Source organism: Pseudophryne corroboree, chromosome 4 (assembly GCF_028390025.1).
Source record: "Pseudophryne corroboree isolate aPseCor3 chromosome 4, aPseCor3.hap2, whole genome shotgun sequence".
In the NCBI taxonomy this organism is placed as follows: domain Eukaryota; kingdom Metazoa; phylum Chordata; class Amphibia; order Anura; family Myobatrachidae; genus Pseudophryne; species Pseudophryne corroboree.
In genome coordinates this window covers 582,496,647-582,516,301 of record NC_086447.1, presented here as the reverse complement: position 1 = coordinate 582,516,301, position 19,655 = coordinate 582,496,647, and the positions used below count along the sequence as shown (strand labels likewise).

The 19,655-nt window shown below is 46.0% G+C and overlaps 1 protein-coding gene across 2 annotated transcripts in view; it reads right to left on the bottom strand.

Moving 5' to 3' along the window:
- GINM1 (glycosylated integral membrane protein 1) overlaps positions 1–19,655 on the bottom strand; it is a 161,463-nt gene that overhangs the window by 93,189 nt on the left and 48,619 nt on the right. For both annotated transcript variants that reach the window (XM_063917510.1, XM_063917509.1), the window contains exon 2: positions 11,747–11,803. In XM_063917510.1, coding sequence (XP_063773580.1) covers positions 11,747–11,803 — 57 coding nt within the window. The remainder of the gene's footprint in view (positions 1–11,746; positions 11,804–19,655) is intronic.

The window sequence follows — 19,655 nt, the reverse complement described above, 5'->3', positions numbered from 1 at the left end:
ACACAGGAGTCAGTACCCTTGTCGGCGTCTGTATCTGAGGTAACGGGCGCTTTAGGGCCCCTGTATGAGACGTCTGGACATGCACAAGCTGAGTAGCCGGCTGTCTCATGTCAACCCCTGTCTTTTATACAAAGCTGACACTGTCACGCAATTTCAACAGTACATCCACTCAGGTGTCGACCCCCTAGGGGGTGACAACACTATTTCAGACACTCTACTCCGTCTCCTCATCATTTTTCTCCTCATACATGTCGACACCAACGTACCGACACACAGCACACACACAGGGAATGCTCTGATAGAGGACAGGACCCCACTAGCCCTTTGGGGAGACAGAGGGAGAGTTTGCCAGCACACACCAGAGCGCTATATATATATATATACAGGGATAACCTTATATAAGTGTTTTTCCCTTTATAGCTGCTGTATTGTTATATACTGCGCCTAATTTGTGCCCCCCTCTCTTTTTTAACCCCTTTCTGTAGTGTAGTGACTGCAGGGGAGAGCCAGGGAGCTTCCCTCCAACTGAGCTGTGAGGGAAAATGGCGCCAGTGTGCTGAGGAGATAGGCTCCGCCCCTTTCTCGGCGTCCTTATCATCCTTTTTCTGTATGTTTTGGCAGGGGTTAAATGCATCCATATAGCCCAGGAGTTATATGTGATGCATTTATTTTAGCCATATAAGGTTTTTTATCGATTTATTGCGTCTCAGGGCGCTGCCCCCCCCAGCGCCCTGCACCCTCAGTGACCGGAGTGTGAAGTGTGCTGAGAGCAATGGCGCACAGCTGCGGTGCTGTGCGCTACCTTATCTGAAGACAGGATCGTCTTCTGCCGCCGATTTTTCCGGACCTCTTCGCTCTTCTGGCTCTGTAAGGGGGACGGCGGCGCGGCTCCGGTGACCCATCCAGGCTGAACCTGTGATCGTCCCTCTGGAGCTAATGTCCAGTAGCCTAAGAAGCCCAATCCACTCTGCACGCAGGTGAGTTCGCTTCTTCTCCCCTTAGTCCCTCGATGCAGTGAGCCTGTTGCCAGCAGGTCTCACTGAAATTATAAACCTAAACTAAAACTTTCACAAAGAGCTCAGGAGAGCCCCTAGTGTGCACCCTTCTCGTCGGGCACAGAAATCTAACTGAGGCTTGGAGGAGGGTCATAGGGGGAGGAGCCAGTGCACACCAGGTGATCCTAAAGCTTTCTTTAGATGTGCCCAGTCTCCTGCGGAGCCGCTATTCCCCATGGTCCTTACGGAGTCCCCAGCATCCACTAGGACGTCAGAGAAATAAGATTTTACTCACCGGTAAATCTATTTCTCGTAGTCCGTAGTGGATGCTGGGGACTCCGTAAGGACCATGGGGAATAGCGGCTCCGCAGGAGACTGGGCACAGCTAAGAAAGATTTAGGACTACCTGGTGTGCACTGGCTCCTCCCACTATGACCCTCCTCCAGAGCTCAGTTAGGATACTGTGCCCGGAAGAGCTGACACAATAAGGAAGGATTTTGAATCCCGGGTAAGACTCATACCAGCCACACCAATCACACCGTATAACTCGTGATATGATACCCAGTTAACAGTATGAACATAACAGAGCCTCTCAACAGATGGCTCAACAATAACCCTTTTAGTTAACGATAACTATATACAAGTAATGCAGACAGTCCGCACTTGGGACGGGCGCACAGCATCCACTACGGACTACGAGAAATAGATTTACCGGTGAGTAAAATCTTATTTTCTCTGACGTCCTAGTGGATGCTGGGGACTCCGTAAGGACCATGGGGATTATACCAAAGCTCCCAAACGGGCGGGAGAGTGCGGATGACTCTGCAGCACCGAATGAGAGAACTCAAGGTCCTCCTCAGCCAGGGTATCAAATTTGTAGAAGTTTGCAAACGTGTTTGCCCCTGACCAAGTAGCAGCTCGGCAAAGTTGTAAAGCCGAGACCCCTCGGGCAGCCGCCCAAGAAGAGCCCACTTTCCTCGTGGAATGGGCTTTTACAGATTTAGGGTGCGGCAGTCCAGCCGCAGAATGTGCAAGTTGAATCGTGCTACAGATCCAGCGAGCAATCGTCTGCTTAGAAGCAGGAGCACCCAGCTTGTTGGGTGCATACAGGATAAATAGCGAGTCAGTCTTCCTGACTCCAGCTGTCCTGGAAACATATACTTTTCAGGGCCCTGACTACGTCCAGTAACTTGGAATCCTCCAAGTCCCAAGTAGCCACAGGCACCACAATAGGTTGGTTCACATGAAAAAACTGATACCACCTCAGGAAGGAATTGGGAACGAGTCCTCAATTTCGCCTTTCCCATATAAAATACAGATAAGGGCTTTTGTCAATTCTGATACACGCCTGGCCGACGCCAAGGCCCACAGAATGACCACTTTCCACGTGAGGTATTATAGCTCCACGGATTTAAGTGGCTCAACCCAATGCGACTTCAGGAAATCCAACACCACGTTGAGATCCCACGGTGCCACTGGAGGCCCAAACGGGGGCTGACTATGCAGCCCTCCCTTAACAAAAGTCTGAACTTCAGGCAGTGAAGCCAGTTCCATTTTGGAAGAAAATCGATAGAGCCGAAATCTGGACCTTAATGGAACCCAATTGTAGGCCCACAGTCACCTCTGACTGTAGGAAGTGCAGAAATCGACCTAGCTGAAATTTCTCCTTTGGGGCCTTCCTGGCCTCACAGTACGCAACATATTTCCTTCATATGCGGTGATAATGGTTAGCGTTCACTTCTTTCCTAGCTTTAAATAGCGTAGGGATAACTTCCTCCGGAATTCCCTTTTCCTTCAGGATCCGGCGTTCAACCGCCATGCCGTCCAACGCAGCCACGGTACGTCTTGGAACAGACAGGCCCCCTGCTGCAGCAGGTCCTGTATGAGCGGCAGAGGACATGGGTCCTCTGAGATAATTTCTTGGAGTTCTGGTTACCAAGCTCTTCTTGGCCCACCCGGAACAATGAGTATAGTTCTTACTCCTCTCCTTCTTATTATTCTCATTACCCTGGGTAAGAGAGGCAGAGAAGGGAACACATACACCGACTGGTACACCCACGGTGTTACCAGAGCGTCCACAGCTATCGCCTGAGGGTCCTTGACCTGGCGCAATATCTTTGTAACTTTTAGTTGAGGCGGGACGCCATCATGTCCACCTGTGGCCTTTCCCAACGGTGAACAGTCATTTGGAAGACTTCTGGATGAAGTCCCCACTCTCCCGGGTGGAGGTCGTGTCTTCTGAGAAAGTCTGCTTCTCAGTTGTCCACTCCGGGAATGAACACTGCTGACAGTGCTAACACATGATTTTCCGCCCATCGGAGAATCCTTGTGGCTTCTGCCATCGCCATCCTGCTTCTTGTGCCGCCCTGTCGTTTACATGAGCGACCGCCGTGATGTTGTCTGACTGGATCAGCACCGGCCGGTGTTGAAGCAGGGGTCTAGCCTGACTTAGGGCATTGTACATGGCCCTTAGTTCCAGAATATTTATGTGTAGGGAAGTCTCCTTACTTTTCCATAGCCTTGGAAGTTTCTTCCCTGTGTGACTGCCCCCCAGCCTCGAAGGCTGGCATCCGTGGTCACCAGGACCCAGTCCTGTATGCCGAATCTGCGGCCCCCCTAGAAGATGAGCACTCTGCAGCCACCACCACAGCAACACCCTGGCCCTTGGAGACAGGGTTATCCGCCGATGCATCTGAAGATGCGACCCGCACCACATGTCCAACAGATCCCACTGGAAAATCCTTGTATGGGACCTGGCGAATGGAATTTCTTCGTAAGAAGCTACCATCCTTCCCAGGGCTCGCGTGCATTGATGCACCGACACCTGTATACGTATTAGGAGGTCTCTGTCTAGAGACGACAACTCCTTGGACTTCTCCTCCGGGAGAAACCCTTTTTATCCTGTTCTGTGTCCAGAACCATACTCAGGAACAGTAGACGCATCGTAGGAACCAGCTGCGACTGTGGAACATTCAGAATCCAGCCGTGCTGTTGTAGCACTTCCCGAGATAGTGCTACTCCGCCGAACAACTGCTCCCTGGACCTCGCCTTTATAAGGAGATCGTCCAAGTACGGGATGATTATTTCGGCCATTACCTTGGTAAATACCTCGGTGCCGGGGACAAACCAACGGCAACGTCTGGAATTGGTAATGACAATCCTGTACCACAATTTTGAGGTACTCCTGGTGAAGAGGGTAAATAGGGACATGCAGGTAAGCATCCTTGATGTCCAGTGATACCATGAAATTCTCCAGGCTTGCAATAATCGCCCTGAGCGATTCCATTTCGAACTTGAACCTTCGTATATAAGTGTTCAAGGCTTTCAATTTTAGAATGGGTCTCACCGAACTGTCTGGTTTCGGTACCACAACATTTTGGAATAGTAACCCCGGCCTTGTTGAAGGAGGGGTACCTTGATTTCACCTGCTGGAAGTGCAGCTTGTGAATTGCCGCCAGTACTACCTTTCTCCGAGGGCAGCAGGCAAGGCTGAGGTGAGGTAACGGCGAGGGGGAGTCGCCTCGAACTCCAGCCTGTATCCCTGTGATACTATTTGCAGAACCTAGGGATCCACCTGTGGGCAAACCCACTGGTCCCTGAAGTTCCCGAGACGCGCCCCTACCGCACCTGTCTCCACCTGTGGAGCCCCAACGTCAAGCGGTGGACTCAGAGGAAGCGGGGGAAGATTTTTGATCCTGGGAACTGGCTGCTGGTGCAGCTTTTTCCTTCTTCCCTTGTCTCTGTGCAGAAAGGAAGCGCCTTTGACCCGCTTGCTTTTCTGAAGCCGAAAGGACTGTACCTGAAAATATGGTGCTTTCTTAGGCTGTGAGGAAACCTGGAGGTAAAAATTTTTTCTTTTCTTCCCAGCTGTTGCTGTGGATACGAGGTCCCAGAGACCATCCCCAAACCATTCCCCACCCTTATAAGGCAGAATCTCCATGTGCCTTTTATAGGCAGCATCACCTGTCCACTACCGGGTTTCTAATACCCTCCTGGCAGAATGGACATTGCATTAATTCTGGATGCCAGCAGGCAAATATCCCTCTGTGCATCCTTTATATATAAGACAACGTCTTTAATATGCTCTATGTTAGCCAACTATTATCCCTGTCTTAGAGTATTAATATTATCTGACAGGGTATCAGACCACGCTACAGCAGCACTATTTATGCTGAGGCAATTGCAGGTCTCGGTATATAACCTGAGTGTGTATATACAGACTTCAAGATAGCCTCCTGCTTTTTATCAGCAGGCTCCTTCAAGGTGGCCGTATCCTAAGACGGCAGTGCCACCTTTTTTGACAAACGTGTGAGCGCCTTATCCACCCTAAGGGATATCTCCCAACGTGACCTATCCTCTGGCGGGAAAGGGTACGCCATCAGTAACTTTTTAGAAATTACCAGTTTCTTATTGGGGGAACCCACGCTACTTTACACACTTCATTCATTCATCTGATGGGGGAACAAAACACTGGCTGCTTTTTCTCCCCAAAAATAAAACCCCTTTTATGTGGTACTTGGGTTCATGTCAGAAATGCGTAACACATTTTTCATTGCCGAGATCATGTAACGGATGTTCCTAGTGGATTGTGTATATGTCTCAACCTCGTCGACACTGGAGTCAGACTCCGTGTCGACATCTGTGTCTGCCATCTGAGGTAACGGGCGCTTTTTTGAGCCCCTGATGGCCTTTGAGACGCCTGGGCAGGCGCGGGCTGAGAAGCTGGCTGTCCCACAGCTGTTTTACGTCATCCAGCCTTGTAAGGAGTTGACATTGTCGGTTAATACCTTCCACCTATCCATCCACTCTGGTGTCGGCCCCACAGGGGACGACATCCCATTTATCGGCCTCTGCTCCACCTCCACGTAACCTTCCTCATCCCACATGTCGACACAGCCGTACCGACACACAGCACACACACAGGGAATGCTCTGACTGAGGACAGGATCCCACAAGGTCCTTTGGGGAGACAGAGAGAGAGTATGCCAGCACACTCCAGAGCGCTATATAATGCAGGGATTAACACTATAACTGAGTGATTTTTCCCCCAATAGCTGCTTGTATAAACAATATTGCGCCTAAATTTAGTGCCCCCCCTCTCTTTTTAACCCTTTGAGCCTGAAAACTACAGGGGAGAGCCTGGGGAGCTGTCTTCCAGCTGCACTGTGAAGAGAAAATGGCGCCAGTGTGCTGAGGGAGATAGCTCCGCCCCTTTTTCGCTGACTTTTCTCCCGCTTTTTTATGGATTCTGGCAGGGGTATTTATCACATATATAGCCTCTGGGGCTATATATTGTGATATATTTGCCAGCCAAGGTGTTTTTATTGCTGCTCAGGGCGCCCCCCCCCCCCCCCCCCCCCAGCGCCCTGCACCCTCAGTGATCGGAGTGTGAAGTGTGTATGAGGAGCAATGGCGCACAGCTGCAGTGCTGTGCGCTACCTTGGTGAAGACTGAGGTCTTCTGCCGCCGATTTTCCGGACTCTTCTTGCTTCTGGCTTTGTAAGGGGGCCGGCGGCGCGGCTCTGGGACCGAACATCAATGGCCGGTTCCATGCGGTCGATCCCTCTGGAGCTAATGGTGTCCAGTAGCCTAAGAAGCCCAAGCTACCACCAGTTAGGTAGGTTCGCTTCTTCTCCCCTTAGCCCCTCGCTGCAGTGAGTCTGTTGCCAGCAGATCTCACTGTAAAATAAAAAACCTAAAATATACTTTCTCTCTAGGAGCTCAGGAGAGCCCCTAGTGTGCATCCAGCTCAGCCGGGCACAGGATTCTAACAGAGGTCTGGAGGAGGGTCATAGTGGGAGGAGCCAGTGCACACCAGGTAGTCCTAAATCTTTCTTAGCTGTGCCCAGTCTCCTGCGGAGCCGCTATTCCCCATGGTCCTTACGGAGTCCCCAGCATCCACTAGGACGTCAGAGAAATGATTTGTGAATCCCTAGTAAATGGTGCACTAGAAGCAACCCGCGAACTGATTTACCACAGTTGAACCTCACCACAAGTTCAAATAATAATACAGATTTAGATGAAAATTTGTAGGACTCAAGATAGCAGGCGCTTATTCAAACAAGAAATGTATATACTCAATACGTCCCTGAGGTATGTAGATGGACTAATGGGGTCATTCCGAGTTGTTCGCTCGTTGCCGATTTTCGCTATACTGCGATTATCCGCTAACTGCGCATGCGCAAGGTTCGCAGAGAGCAAGCGCTTAGTTAATTTACACAAAAGTTAGGTATTTTACTCACGGCATAACAAAGCTTTTTCATCGCTGTGGTGATCGTAGTGTGATTAACAGGAAGTGGGTGTTTCTGGGCGGAAACTGGACGTTTTATGGGAGTGTGCGGAAAAACGCAGGCGTTCGAGTTCCAAAACGCGGGAGTGGCTGGAGAAACGGGGGAGTGGCTGGGCGAACGCTGGGTGTGTTTGTGACGTCAAACCAGGAACAAAAAGGACTGAGCTGGTCGCAATGGCTGAGTAAGTCTGGAGCTACTCAGAAACTGCTAAGAAATCTCTATTCGCAATTCTGCTAATCTTTCGTTCGCACTTCTGCTAAGCTAAGATACACTCCCAGAGGGCGGCGGCCTAGCGTGTGCAATGCTGCTAAAAGCAGCTAGCAAGCGAACAACTCGGAATGAGGGCCTAAATCTCCACACTGCAACGTGGACAACCTTCTTTCTTCTTTTACAGAATACTCTCCTCTCGGGCAGATGTTAGCATGAAAGAAAATAATGTATATATGTGTAATAAAGTTTTGATTATAAACAAGTCTCTCTTATTGCCGCACTCATTCATCCAGAGAAGATGATATTCGTCCACTGAAGAGGCGTACCCCAACTCACTTTCCAAGCGGTAGGTTTAAACCCATAAAGGTATCTTTTATCAACCACTGTGTCAGAACACATCGATTTGGTGATGAACCCCATTTGCCAGAAGAATAAGCGTACCTCACTCACACAAAAGAGGTTTGATAGAAGCACATAAAGGTTTCTTTTATACTTTAGTGGATGAATATAAGGCATCTGGGTTTCTTTCGAAGACTGAATGTGTAAGTTGTTATCATCATCTCATCCCCGTACACGGTTTATCCCAGAGAGGGCACCAAAAAGAATTTCAACCACGATAGGTCCACATAAAAAATATATATATATTAAAAAACGACCCACACATTTGGGGTATGGCACAAGACAACAAAACATAGGCTATAAAATGTGCAGAGTCTGTAAGATGATATAGCAGCATGACTCGTGCATCAAAACAAAATCTTGATAAAGGCCTATGACAGGCCGAAACATGTTGACCAGCTGAGAGTGTGAACCTTTCATTATACCATCTAGGTATGAACTGACATCTCCCTTTTAAAAAAACTTTTATTTCCTTGCAACATTGCATTGTTTATGCGATTGTAAATTTGGATTTTGTTTTGATGCACGAGTCATGCTGCTATAACCTCTTACGGACGGACTCTGCACATTTTATAGCCTATTTTTTGTTGTCTTGTGCCATACCCCAAATGTGTGGGGCGTTTTTTAATAAAGCTATATATTTTTTATGTGGACCTATCGTGGTTGAAATTCTGTTTGGTGCCCTCTCTGGGATAAACCATGTACGGGGATGAGATGATGATAACAACTTACACATTCAGTCTTCAAAAGAAACCCAGATGCGTTTGAACATAACCACTTTTCCTATGAGTAGGGTACGCCTTATATTCATCCACTAAAGTATAAAAGAAACCTTTATGTGCTTCTATCAAACCTCTTTTGTGTGAGTGAGGTACGCTTATTCTTCTGGCACAGGGGGTTCATCACCAAATCGATGTGTTCTGACACAGTGGTGGATAAAAGATACCTTTATGGGTTTAAACCTACCGCTTGTAGAGTGAGTTGGGGTACGCCTCTTCAGTGGACGATTATTGTCTTCTCTGGATGCGTGCGGCAATAAGAGAGACTTGTTTATAATCAAAACTTTATTACACATATATACATTATTTTCTTTCATGCTAACATCTGCCCGAGAGGAGAGTATTCTGTAAAAGAAGAAAGAAGGTTGTCCACGTTGCAGTGTGGAGATTTAGTCCATCTACATACCTCAGGGATGTATTGTTGAGTATATACATTTCTTGTTTGAATAAGCGCCTGCTATCTTGAGTCCTACAAATTTTCATCAAGATTCTGGTTTTACCATTAGGTTCTCTCAGCCAAACACATCCTGATTTTGTTATGAGTTTAATGGGGAAGCGGTTTAGATACTGCCGCACGGGATCCCTGCGATCACAATGCCGGCGCAGCAATCCTGCACAGCAGTACAATGCCGGCGCCTGAATACCGGCGAGACAGGCTATTCTCCCTCTGTGGGTGTCTTACTAGCGCTCGCGCCGCTGCTGGCATACTGGTGGCTGGGATGGCGCTGTCGGTATACTGATGGCAGGCATCCCGGCCATCGTTATTTCATACTGAACCCTTTAATGTTTAGGAGAAGCATTATACATTCCAACAGATTACTATCCTAATTTAACATGAACAAACATTTTGCTTAGTTGTAATATGCAAATGATAGTTCTGATTTAGTCCAATACAAACTGAATATTATATCTATATATCTATCTCTATATATCTCTCTATATCTATATATCTATATATCTATATATATAGATACACACACACACACACACACACACACACACACACACACACACACACACACACACACACACACACACACACAATGCCTTGCTAAAGTATTCACCCCCGTTTGCCTTTTTCATGTTTTGTTTCCTCACGGGAAAACTTCAGCGTGCATAACTATTCACTCTCCTAAAGTCAGTACTTTGTAGAGCCTCCTTTTGTGGCAATTACAGCTGCAAGTCGCTTTGGATAAGTTTCTATGAGCTTGCCACATCTTGCCACTGGGATTTTTGACCATTTCTCAAGGCAAAACTGCTCCAGCTACTTCATGTTGGATGGTTTCTGCTTGTGAACGGCAAACTTCAAGTCTGACCACAGATTCTCAATTGGATTGAGATCTGGGCTTTGACTAGGCCATTCCAACACGTTAAAATGTTTCCCTTTAAACCACTTGAGTGTTGCTGTAGCAGTATGCTTCAGGTCATTGTCCTGCAGGAAGGTGAATCTCCGTCCCGTCTCAAATAACAGGCAGACGGAAACAGGTTTTGCTCAAGAATATCCCTGTATTTAGCACCATCCATATTTCCCTTGACTCGAAACAGTTTCCCAGTCCCTGCTGCTGAAAAACATCCGCACAGCATGATGCTGCCACCACCATTTTTCACTGTGGGGATGGTGTTCTTGGGGTGATGGGATGTGTTGGGTTTGTGCCAGACTTAGCATTTTCCTTGGCGGCCATCTGACCAGAGCACCTTCCTCCATAAATTTGGCTTGTCATCCACATGCCTTTTGGCAAACTCAAAACGTGCCTTCTTATTTTTAACACTAAGTAATGGCTTTTTTTCTGGCCACTCTTCCATAAAGCCCAGCTCTATGGAGTTACGGCTTATTGTGGTCACATGCGCAGATACTCTAGTCTCTGCTGTGGAACTCTGCAGCTCCTTTAGGGTTACCTTTGGTCTCTGTGCTGCCTCTCTGATTAATGCCCTCCTTGCCCGGTCGTTTTGGTAGCCGGCCCTCTCTTGGCAGGTTTGTTGTGGTACCATGTTCTTTCCATTTGAAGATGATGGATTTGATGGTGCTCCGAGGGATCATCAAAGACCCTGACTTGTACTTCTCAATAACTTTGTCCCTGACTTGTTTGGAGAGCTCCTTGCTCTTCATGATATGATGCCTCTTGCTTAGTGGTGTTGCAGCCTCTGGGGCTTTTTAGAAAAGGAGTGTTTTTACTGACAGATCATGTGACACTTAGATTGCACACAGGTGGACTTCATTTCACTAATTATTTGACTTCTGAAGGTAATTGGTTGCACCAGAACTTTTGAGGGGCTTCATAGCAAAGGGGGTGAAAACATATGTACATGCCAATTTTAAAAACTGTTATTTATAAAAATTATTTTTTATATACATTTTTCTCATTTCACGTCACCAACTTAGACTATTTTGTGCATACCCATTACATAAAATTCAGATAAAAAAATAAATAAAAACAATTACAGGTTGTAATGTAACAAAACAGGTAAAAAGCCAAGGGGTGAATACTTTAGCAAGGCACTGTGTATATATATATATATATATATATATATATACACATACATATATATTTATAGTATAGGGATTTGGCAAACCTATAGATTTACGGCCTGATTCAGAGAAGTACATATAGTCAATACAGCATCCATAGTATGTACGCATGTGTTAGAAGTTTTAACAAGACATAGGCAAACAGACTGTATGTCCCAGAGATCTGATCAACCATGGCATAGAATGGCTGGAGTAAGACATGAATGAATCTTGCTAAAGGTGGGCATCCCTAAATATGGATCGCCCCGTCTGAAGGAAGAAGTAAGGTAGGTGGAACTTTGCATAGCAGACATTGCATCAAAAGTTGAAGTCTTATGTAAAATGTGCTTTATCTTGAACTTCAGATATCAAAATGTGTTATATATAATATGCACACATGTAATAGCACTGTTTTAAGGTGAATTTTGAATCCCTAGAAATGAACTTCTTTGTTGTTTAGGAATAGAACATTTTTGTTTACATACTTCTATGGGAGGAATTTACTTTTGCTGCATTATATTGTCATCTCGCATTGGGGATGCTCTATCACTTGAATTTATAACTCACCTGCTCTGTCACTTGGCCATCTTCATGCAAGGATGTCACATTGACACTTACAGTCTCCTAAAACACAAAAGTAACAATGTTGTTGAAATATATTATAGATATAGTATTTGTATCAGGATATTTCCATTTCACAGTACATGAGATATACAGTTGTGTTCATAAGTTTACATACCCTAGCAGAATTTGTGATTTTCTGGCCATTTGTCAGAGAATATGAATGATAACTCACAAACTTTTCTTTAACTCATGGTTAGTGGTTGGGTGAAGCCATTTATTGTCAAACAACTGTGTTTACTCTTTTTAAATCATTATGACAACAGAAACTACCCAAATGATCCTGATCAAAAGTTTACATACCCCAGTTCTTAATACCATGTATTGCCCCCTTTAACATCAATGACAGCTTGAAGTCTTTTGTGGTAGTTGTGGATGAGGCTCTTTATTTTCTCAGATGGTAATGCTGCCCATTTTTATTGGCAAAAAGCCTCCAGTTCCTGTAAATTCTTGGGCTCTTGCATGAACTGCACGTTTGAGATCTCCCCAGAGTGGCTCAATGATAGTGAGGTCAGGAGACTGAGATGGCCACTCCAGAACCTTCACTTTATTCTGCTGTAAACAATGACAGGTCGACTTGGCCTTGTGTTTTGGATCATTGTCATGTTGGAACGTCCAAGTACGTCCCATGTGCAGCTTCCGGGCTGATGAGTGCAAATTTTCCTCCAGTATATATATATTTTCATGAACAAGATCCGGCACTCCCAGATTACAGCAGGATACTGGCTCCGGTGCCCTCTTAAAGGGGTCAGCGCCCCCTCACATGTACCAAACAGCAGGAAGCGGCACTCAGAGACTTCATAAATCGTGCAAAAAACAGCAGCAAGGCTTTAATGAGACATCAACGTTTCGGGGTTTCTGATGAAGGGGGAAACCCGAAACGTTGATGTCTCATTAAAGCCTTGCTGCTGTTTTTTGCACGATTTATGAAGTCTCTGAGTGCCGCTTCCTGTTGTCTGGTATATATGTGTATATTATATATATATATATATATATATATAAAATAGAGAAAGGCGGCACTCCAGAGGCTTCACAATCGGTAAATATCACTACAAGTGTTTATTGTAACATGTCAAATATGTTACAATAAACACTTGTGGTGATATTTGTCAGCGTCCGGAGTCTTACCGGTACGCTGGGACCGTGGGGCTGGCTTCTCTGGCGGTGTGCGGGCAGCGGCGGAGGTGGGCTGCTGTGCCGGGTCTGTGGGCAGCAGTGGCAGCGGTGAGGGGATCCGCTTGTGGCGGCGGGACGCCGCTACAGCGGGTCGCTCTTGCTGACCCGTTGCTAGGAGACCAGAGGCAGTGAGCAATGTGGCTTTGCAGAAAGGTCTGCATTACTGGGCGCCGCCATTTGGAGACCAAGTTTTAAGCATAGTTCCTGTTTCTTCCAGCCAATCCAGGGGAAGCTCTCCCTATAAAAGGGGGCTGGTTTAGGACAGGGACGCCAGTGCTTCAAGTTACAACCCTGTTGTAGGTGCTTTAGCCTGTGCTCCCAGGATCCTTGTCGTATTCTGGTTACTCCTGATCCTGCTTGGTCGGTTCTCTGTTGCTGCTGCAGTCCTGCCGTTCCTAACCTGCTACTGCCTGTGGAAGCGCTCCTGGAAAACCCGGTCCAGTAAGACTCTTTGGGCACAGTCGGCCCCGGGTCTTCTGCCTCGTCTTTCAAGCCACACTCCACAGATCTACTTCACCAGCCATGTCTTTGTACCACCGACCACAACCTGCAGATTGTTATCTTCAGCCTCATCCTCCAAACCACAGTCCTCGTCTCCAGCCACGTCTTTAACTACCATCCACAGTTTCACAGTTCATCATCTACAGTCTCGTCTTTCAAATCACAGTCCACAGTTCTTTGCCTCCAGCCACATCTTTTAACCACTATCCACAGTTCCGCAGTTCATTATTCACAACCTCGTTTTTCAAGCCACAACCTGCAGTTCTTTACCTGCAACTACTTTCTTTAACCATCGTGCTCCAGCCACAGTTCTCTACCTCAGCCCTGTACATAATAAATACTATTCATTGACTCTCAACCCCGCCTACGGTCTTCATTGCTACGTGTCCTATGCGAAGGAACTATATCCAACCCCCTCATCTTGTTCACCCACAGCCAATAACCTCCTCGGGCAAGTCTCAGCTGCCGGATCCTCAAACTTTGCTAGACGTGACAATATTTACCGTCTGTGAAGCCTCTGGAGTGCCGCCTTCCTCCATTCACTGCATATTGAGGGGTGCAATCACCTTAAAGAGGGCATCGGAGCACAGACAGACCCAGGCGGGTCAAAGGAGTGCCGGGACATTTGGATCTGAATAATAAATAAAGATTAACAAGTGGGCGCAAAGGACCTACATAGAAAATGTCCTCAGGGTAAAAGATGTTCCAGAAGTATCACAAACTGGGTTCTTAAGCTGGTGGCGTTTTCTGCTTGCTGTGGATGTTGTTTGACTTCTGACTTCAAAGCCTGCTCCAAACTGGTGTGCTATCCGGAACCACCAGTGGTGTCCCAATACTATTCTGGGAGGGTAACGTGATGATGTTAGTAGCCTACACTCCAACCTGTACCATTTGATTGGTTACATGCATTTCCTTTTTATGTAAATTGTGAGTGTCCTGTGTCTATTAAAACGTATTGTCCCTTTAAATCTGATCTGCACCATGATCTATTCTTTTTTCTATTGAGATAAAGAAAATTACCACCTGACTGACTATATGGTGGATTGGGAATTTAAGAACACTGATTGTGACACTTCTGGAATATCTATATAAAGAAAATTACCACCTGATTGACTATATGGTGGTTTGGGAACTTAAGAACCCAGTTTGTGATACTTCTGGAACATCTTTTACCCTGAGGACATTTTCTATGTAGGTCCTTTGCACCCACTTATTAATCTTTATTTATTATTCTGCTTCTTTTGGAATTTTATGAGGATTCCTGTGTTTTTCAAGCAGGCTGCATTGGTTTAGGCAGCGCATCTGTTCAACACACCTGTTTTTTACGGGACGTTTGGATCTGATATATATATATATATATATATATATTATATATACATACATACATACACACGCGCATACAAGTATTCCTACATTATACAAAATCAAAATGATGCCGGCAATCACATATTGTAGAGCAGTAACGGAATTTGGAATGCAGTAAGTCCTCTGTAAGGAGAAACAATCCAAATATCCAGACTGTTTAAAAAAATAAAAAAAATAAAGGGCACTCCCCATTCTCCTCTTTAAAAGAGGATTTTGGTACTTACCTGGTAAATCCTTTTCTTTGAATCCATAGGGGTCACTGGAGTACTCTTGGGATATGGGATAGGAACATTTAAATATTTAAATTAGTAACACTCCACCCCCTCCATACTCCCAAGATACCTCAGTGTTTTTTTGCTGAGCCGAACAGGAGCGAAAGAGAGGATGAACTATGGAGAATTACATATAACATTATAACATAACGGACAAGGAAAAAGTTGACACGACAACAGATAACAATCACCATAACATTTAAACAAGCCGGTGATAAAGAGATACCATAAGATATACTGAACTTACCACAAGACAGGTGAAACTGCTCTGGGCGGGCGTCCAGTGACCCCTATGAATTTAAAGAAAAGGATTTACCTGGTAAGTACCAAAATCCTCTTTTCTTTTTCATCCACTAGGGCTCACTTGAGTACTCTTGGGACTTACCAAAGTTTCCCCCTTGGGCGGGAGAGCTGTTTGGCACCTGTAACACTAGACGGCCAAAGCTAGATGCTGTTGCCGCAAACGTATCAAACTTGTAAAAGTGCACAAACGTGTGCACTGATGACAGTTGTAGCCACATGCCAAAGTTGCGTCGTAGAGGCTCTATGACCTGCTGCCCATGACGTACCCACAGAACGAGTGGAATGTGAAACGGATGCAAGCGGTTGTAGACTAGCATGAAAGTAAGCTTGACAAATGGTCAGCTTAATTCATATAGCCAGGGTCTGTTTGGAAGCTGGCCAACCTATCTTGACTGCATCCTAGAGAACAATGTATCTGTTTTACATACTGTTGATGTTCGGGCTACATAAACATGAAGTGTGTGTACCACATCCCAAGTAGCTGGAGTTCCTGAACTTTCTGAAAAAACAGGAACTACGATTGGTTGATTGATGTGAAAAGAAGATACTACGTTCGGTAGAAAAGCGGGATTCGTCCGAAGTTCCACTCTGTCAACATGAAATACCAGATACGGTGGATTGCATGACAAGGCACCCAGTTCTGAAACACGCCTTGCCGTGGCTAAGGCTAGGAGAAACCCTGTTTTCCAAGTTAGAAACTTCCACATGTTGTAAGGTTAAAAAATTGAAGACTGGAAAAAAATAATAAATCTAAACTAAATTCAAGTCCCATTAAGCTGTAGGTGGTAAAAACGGAGGTTGAACTCTAAGGACACCCTGCAGGAACGTATGCACTGTTGGCAAAAGAGCCAAACGGCGCTGAAACAAAATTGACTAAGCAGAAACCTGCACTTTTAGTGTGGCTAAACATAGTCCTCCATCCAACCCCCGACTGTTAAAATAGCAAAAGACAGGATAACTTGAAAGATATAGGAAACTTCTGAGATTCATCCCAACAAATATAAGCTCGCCAAATGAGCGATAATGAGCTGGTGTAACTGGCTTCCTAGCACGTAACATGGTTGGTATAACCGACACTGGAGAGAGCATTTTCAACAGCCACCCCGTCAAACGCAGCCACGCTAAATCGGGGTAAAGAAACTAAGCGTTTGAGAAGGTCTGGACGTAGCCTGTGGAGATTCTAGAACCACACTCTCCGTGGCCAGTGAGGCGCCACTAGTATAACAGTAATGGACTCTCTTTTAATCTGCTTTAGCAACCGAGGAAGCAGCGGAAATGGTGGAAATAGATACACAAGACTGTATGGCCTCGCTATTGTGAAAGCATTCACTACCACTGCCTTTGGATCTCTTGTTCTGGACACATACTTGGGTGTCTGATGATTTTGACGAGATGGGATTAAATACACCTGTGGGTAACCCCACCGCTGGACTAACATCTGGGACACTTCTGGATGTAAAGTCCATTTTCCTGGATGAAAATACTGACGACTGACATAATCTGCTTGCCAGTTGTTCACTCCAGGAAAGAACACTGCCGATAATATCACTTGGTGATGCTTGACCCAATTGAGAATTCAAGCAACTTCTGGCATGGCTGGTTTGTTAATGTATGCGACTGCCGTTGCGTTGTCTGACGGTACCTGAACAGGCTGAGGACTGGAGTATGTGAACTGCCTGTTGCAGAGCATTGTAAACTGCCCTGAGTTCTAGGACATTTATTGATAGTAATCTTTCTCGGCCTGACCATAGACCCTGAAGCTGACAAAGTAGAACTACTGCTCCCCAACCTCTGAGACTTGTGTCCGTCGTCAGAAGTATCCAATACCAGACTCCGAACAGTCTCCCCGCGGTGAGATTTTTTATATGGAGCCACTAGAGTAGTGATACTCTGGCCCATGGAGACAACCGCACAATCTGCTGAATTTGTAGATGAGAGCCTGACCACTGTGCTAGAAGATCTAGCTGAAAAGGACGTGAGTGAAATCTTCCGACCTGGAGTGCTTTGAAAGATACCTCCGTCTTTCCTAGCAGTCGAATACACAAGAGCACTGAGACTATCCGTGGTTTGAGCACTAACTGTACCAGATGCTTTCTGTTCTAGCAGGTAAGTTCATTGATCCACCCTATGCAGAATCATTTATAGAAAATCGAATCCTTTGATACGGGACCAGGCTAGATGTTTTTTTGTTTTGTTTAAGTTGACATCTAACCGTGCTGAACTAGTACATTGTACATTAGTAAGTCATTCTGAAGGAACAATTGTTGAGACGAAGCCTTGATAAGAAGGTCGTCTAAGTACGGAATTATTATCACTTCCAGATACCTGAGATAAGCAATCATTACGGAAACCAGTTTTGTGAATACACAAGGCGCTGATGAGAGGCCAAACGGTAGTGCCTGAAATTGACAATGGTTTTGTTGTACTGCAAACCTGAAGTACACCTGTTGAGGTGGCTAAATTGGAATGTGTAAGTACGCATTCTTGAGATCCAGCAAAAACATGAATTTTTGTGGTTCTATACCTGCAATCACTGACCGCAGGGACTCTTGAATCTGTAGTAAGTGACGTACTGATTGAGCCCGTATAGGTTCAATATCGGTCTGACTGAGCCGTCCGGCTTAGCCCCTGACCTTGTCGGAGTACTAGTACCAGCATTAAAACTGCTGTCTACTAGAGACTGAATAGCGGTCTGCAAAACTGCCATCCTGTCCGCTGACATGGCCGACCTGTCTTGAAAAATAAGATTTTACTCACCGGTAAATCTATTTCTCGTAGTCCGTAGTGGATGCTGGGTACTCCGTAAGGACCATGGGGAATAGACGGGCTCCGCAGGAGACTGGTCACTTCTTTAAAGAAAAGATTAGGTACTACATCTGGTGTGCACTGGCTCCTCCCTCTATGCCCCTCCTCCAGACCTCAGTTAGGGAAACTGTGCCCGGAAGAGCTGACATTACAAGGAAAGGATTTGGAATCCAGGGTAAGACTCATACCAGCCACACCAATCACACCGTACAACTCGTGATAACTATACCCAGTTAACAGTATGAACAACAACTGAGCCTCATTAAACTGATGGCTCAGAACAAAAAACCCTATAGTTAAGCAATAACTATATACAAGTATTGCAGAATTCCGCACTTGGGACGGGCTCCCAGCATCCACTACGGACTACGAGAAAATAAGATTTTACTCACCGGTAAATCTATTTCTCGTAGTCCGTAGTGGATGCTGGGTACTCCGTAAGGACCATGGGGAATAGACGGGCTCCGCAGGAGACTGGGCACTTCTTTAAAGAAAAGATTAGGTACTACATCTGGTGTGCACTGGCTCCTCCCTCTATGCCCCTCCTCCAGACCTCAGTTAGGATACTGTGCCCGGAAGAGCTGACACAATAAGGAAGGATTTTGAATCCCGGGTAAGACTCATACCAGCCACACCAATCACACCGTATAACTCGTGATACTATACCCAGTTAACAGTATGAAATATAACTGAGCCTCTCAACAGATGGCTCAACAATAACCCTTTAGTTAGGCAATAACTATATACAAGTATTGCAGACAATCCGCACTTGGGATGGGCGCCCAGCATCCACTACGGACTACGAGAAATAGATTTACCGGTGAGTAAAATCTTATTTTCTCTGACGTCCTAGTGGATGCTGGGAACTCCGTAAGGACCATGGGGATTATACCAAAGCTCCCAAACGGGCGGGAGAGTGCGGATGACTCTGCAGCACCGAATGAGAGAACTCAAGGCCCTCCTCAGCCAGGGTATCAAATTTGTAGAATTTAGCAAACGTGTTTGCCCCTGACCAAGTTGCAGCTCGGCAAAGTTGTAAAGCCGAGACCCCTCGGGCAGCCGCCCAAGATGAGCCCACTTTCCTCGTGGAATGGGCTGTTACTGATTTAGGATGCGGCAATCCAGCCGCAGAATGCTCCAGCTGAATTGTGCTACAAATTCAGCGAGCAATAGTCTGCTTAGAAGCAGGAGCACCTATTTTGTTGGGTGCCTACAGGATAAAAAAAAAACGAGTCAGTTTTCCTGACTCCAGCCGTCCTGGAAATATAAATTTTTAAGGCCCTGACTACGTCCAGTAACTTGGAATCTTCCAAGTCCCTAGTAGCCGCAGGCACTACAATAGGTTGGTTCAAGTGAAAAGCTGATACAACCTTAGGGAGAAACTGGGGACGAGTCCTCAATTCTGCCCTATCCATATGGAAAATCAGATAAGG